General features: G+C 36.0%; 1 protein-coding gene across 3 annotated transcripts in view; it reads left to right on the top strand.

The window, feature by feature from the left end:
- The window catches only part of atoh8 (atonal bHLH transcription factor 8), a 14,701-nt gene extending 11,981 nt beyond the window's left edge, over nucleotides 1-2,720 (top strand). The window contains exons 3-4 of one of the 3 annotated variants that reach the window (XM_015026185.1): nucleotides 205-360; nucleotides 1,606-2,720. In XM_015026185.1, coding sequence (XP_014881671.1) covers nucleotides 205-360; nucleotides 1,606-1,851 — 402 coding nt within the window. In that variant the 3' untranslated portion in view covers nucleotides 1,852-2,720. The remainder of the gene's footprint in view (nucleotides 1-204; nucleotides 361-1,605) is intronic. The other 2 variants (XM_015026183.1, XM_015026184.1) reach the window with 2 other exon arrangements.
- Nucleotides 2,721-3,585: the final 865 nt, after the last annotated feature.

The raw sequence follows: 3,585 nt of genomic DNA, 5'->3' as shown, positions 1-3,585 counted from the left end.
TTTTTAGCTCCTCTGTTGAAAATGAGGCTCTAACATTCACAAATGACATTGAAATATTTGATTTGTTTGCAACCTACAGAGAATTTTAGTTTTCTGGTTTGGAAATTGACACTAAAATTATTATGATGGTTTAAAAACAGACTTCTGACCTGAATGAAAGTTCTGCCCTTGGTTGTATCACCCTTTTTGGTCATCTGTCCTTAGGAATCTCCAAGGAAGAGGGTTGGAGTTGATGCTGATACACGGGCACGTCTTCCAGAGGTCAAAGCTATACAACAAACTAGAAGGCTACTGGCCAATGCCAGGGAGAGGACTCGTGTTCACACCATCAGTGCTGCATTTGAGGCACTAAGGAAACAGGTTAGACTCTATTTTTATTTAATAAAAAAAAATGCACAAATTATACCCATTTATACTTATATCTCATTTAAACCTGCATGAAAGCAGGTATAAATTTAATATAGAATAACAGAAATATATTTATCTGGTTTTAAAGTGCATGCACAAATATGGAAACACATGTGGATATACTTTAAGTTGTATAAGATTTGATAATTATACATATTTTTGCATGTTAATCTTTTTTTGTGTACATTGTCTATTTTAATAAAAACATGAAAATATATGATTATTACATAACGTAATCTATATATTTGAGTGTTTCTGGTACGCCTGTAAAGCTGACACCCAAGCGACACCCTCAAGCATCTATGATGGACAACAAAAGCACTCTTGTCCCGCTAAGGATTCATTATTGCTTCATAGAAATGATCAGATGGTGTACTGGAAGATTTGCAAGTTGTGCAAACATGAGTTAGTAGTCTCTACCGAAGCTATTCAAGCCTGAAATACCATCTCAATACAATCCACATAAAAAAAAAAATCAAAGAAGTTACATGGATGATCAGGGTTTCCTGAATCAAAACTGAATGGCTGCAATAACACTTTTCACTTGTGTGATTGTTAAATATAATAAATAACAGATTAAAAACAATAATCATTGTTGTTGATCTCACGTATCTATTAATTTAGAAGCAAAAAGAATTTTAAATTGAGAATCCTGCTCATTTTGTCAATATATAGCCATTGATTAAAATGTAGTTAATTGTGATTAACTCAAATAAAAAACAAAAGAGCCCCATCTCTAGATATGGTCCTCGTCAATCTAAGAACTACATTAAGCAGCAAAATTAATGAACAACAAATTTGCTCTTAAACACAACAAAATACACAATACATTTTGACACCCTGATAAGGATTATTACACAGAGGTAAGGTCGACTTAAATTATTTCTGTTGCTGTTGCCATCCAAGCAGTAAAGAATTAAAACCTTGTGTGCAGACAACAAGTGATACCAGAACCTGACTAGTTGGTCCTCTCTGCCACTGCTGGCCGAAACTTGAGGGGCTTAAGAAAAATCTAAATACATTTAAATAAATAATACACTTGAAATGGATGGTGTTTTTGTTTGATTACAGACGCAGAGACTTTATGCATATCATTTATTTTTCCTTAAAAGTACTTATATGGGATTTGAGGTATGTTTATGGTCATCTGCTTACAGAAACTACTTAACATTGACTTTTGTCTCTGGTTTTCTGAAGGTGCCGTGCTACTCCTATGGACAGAAACTTTCCAAGCTTGCTATATTACGTATTGCTTGCAACTACATTCTGTCTTTGGCTCACTTAGCTGAGCTTGACTACAGTCCAGATCACAGCAGTGTGAGCTTCTCTCAGTGTGTGGAACAGTGTACCAGGACCCTACAGGCTGAAGGGAGGAGCAAAAAACGGAAGGTGAGGCAGCTCTCATTTCCAGCTAACCATCCATCATTAAAAAGGATCATATAATACAAATTTTTTTTTGAATCTCTGAATTACCAGGTTTTTACTATTGTCTTATAGGGGGCCAGAGTGGGTCTCATTTTTACTCTCAGAGTTTTATGTGTAAAATAAGGTGACCAGATTTCCAAGACTAAATCTGGGGACATTTCTTGCTCAGAGATAAAAGAAGTAAATTTATCAAAATAAAATGAAGAAAATGGGTCAGTTACAGTTTACATATTTATTAATATTTAAACTTTAAAAATCCAGTATAAAAGCAAGAATGTGTCTCTCCACACTGCTGTTTTATAACAGTAATAATAGCTGTCAGAAATAGAGAACTAAAATTGGAACTAGAAAATTCCTGAAGAAATTTAACCGGGGCCTGCCAAAGTCTGCCTGTCTCTATAGACCCTGCGTTCAAGATATCAGAATATTACTTATGTGCTAACATGGTTCATCATGAAACTGCAATTACTGAAGCTTTAGCCAGGTCCATCACTGCATTGTTATGGCTGATGTGGTTCACTACAGTATAAATGCTGAACCTCAGACACAACAAAATTCAGTCCATGACTGACGACTATAAGCTTCGCACATGTGGTTCTTACTCACAGTTTGAAATAAAAAAAATTAAATAAAGACAGTGGGTAATTGTTTATGTCTCAAAATTTTTCAACCTTCATACTAAGGATTTTAATTCACACTCAAAAATTCAGAGAAATAATAATTTTATCCAAGCAAATTATGAATAGTTATAGGAAATATGTATTCTTCCCACAATGCATTGTGAGACCTGTCTCTGCGCCTGTTTGTCAGACTGCTCATTGCTTCTCTCTGGGACCCGTTGCTATGGTAATTCATTATCTGCACCTGGGCTGGCTCTCTCTGTCAGACAGTATGCTGGAGACAGAGTTTCTATACTTGTAAGACACCCAGCGTCGGTCTCAAGGACCCTGACAAAAAACCATAAGCCCTAGGAAATTTTTGAAAAAATTTTAATATTATATCTTCTATTATCTTCTAATCTAATATTATAGCTAACTCGAGGAAAAAAGATAATAAAAGCTAATCTTATTGCACCGCCTATGGCGGTGCACTTACCTGAGAGGATTATTGAGGCTTTTATTTTGACATTTTTATTAAGCTTCATTTGAAATTGCAACACTAATCCTGGGTGTAACAGTGGTTTGGTTAAACCAGTTATCTAATGCCCAAAAGAGCAATTACATGATGTAAAAATTGTCAAGGCTTTTATTTTGAAATTTTCAGTAAGCTTCATTTGAAATGGCCACACTAATCCCATGTGTAATAATGATTGGGTTAAATCAGTTATATAATGCTCAAAACACAAGTAGTTCAGAATACCAGCTAAGTCCTCCTCTTTAGTAACAGACAGTTCCGCCATGTTGTAGTTCTGACATTCTGCGCAGGTCTCTCTTTTAACTGAGTCTTGGCCATAGATAGAACTACAATGATGGCGTGTTTGTAGTCCTAAGCAGCTCCTCTGCTCTGTGTTCTGTTTCTACAGTAATTAATGCCCTGCCCCTGTTGGTGGCACAGAGCGTGAGAGAATTCTCTGTTTAAGCCAGCCTGTTTCTCACAAAAAAAGCACTTCGAACAACTCCTTCCCGTTCAGGAACTGTGACACGTATTCGAAAACCGTTTGAAGCGTATGAGAGGGCTATTTGTCGTCTCCGATATTCCCGCGATTCATATCTCTACCTCACTCAGTATTAACAGCGATGAGAGAAAGATGAT

The sequence above is a fragment of the Poecilia latipinna genome, unplaced genomic scaffold (assembly GCF_001443285.1).
Source record: "Poecilia latipinna isolate Pla-1442-1.1 unplaced genomic scaffold, P_latipinna-1.0 Scaffold4598, whole genome shotgun sequence".
Classification (NCBI taxonomy): Eukaryota; Metazoa; Chordata; class Actinopteri; order Cyprinodontiformes; family Poeciliidae; genus Poecilia; species Poecilia latipinna.
The sequence above is the reverse complement of the archived record's forward strand: the minus strand, read 5'-3'. Positions and strand labels throughout refer to the sequence as shown.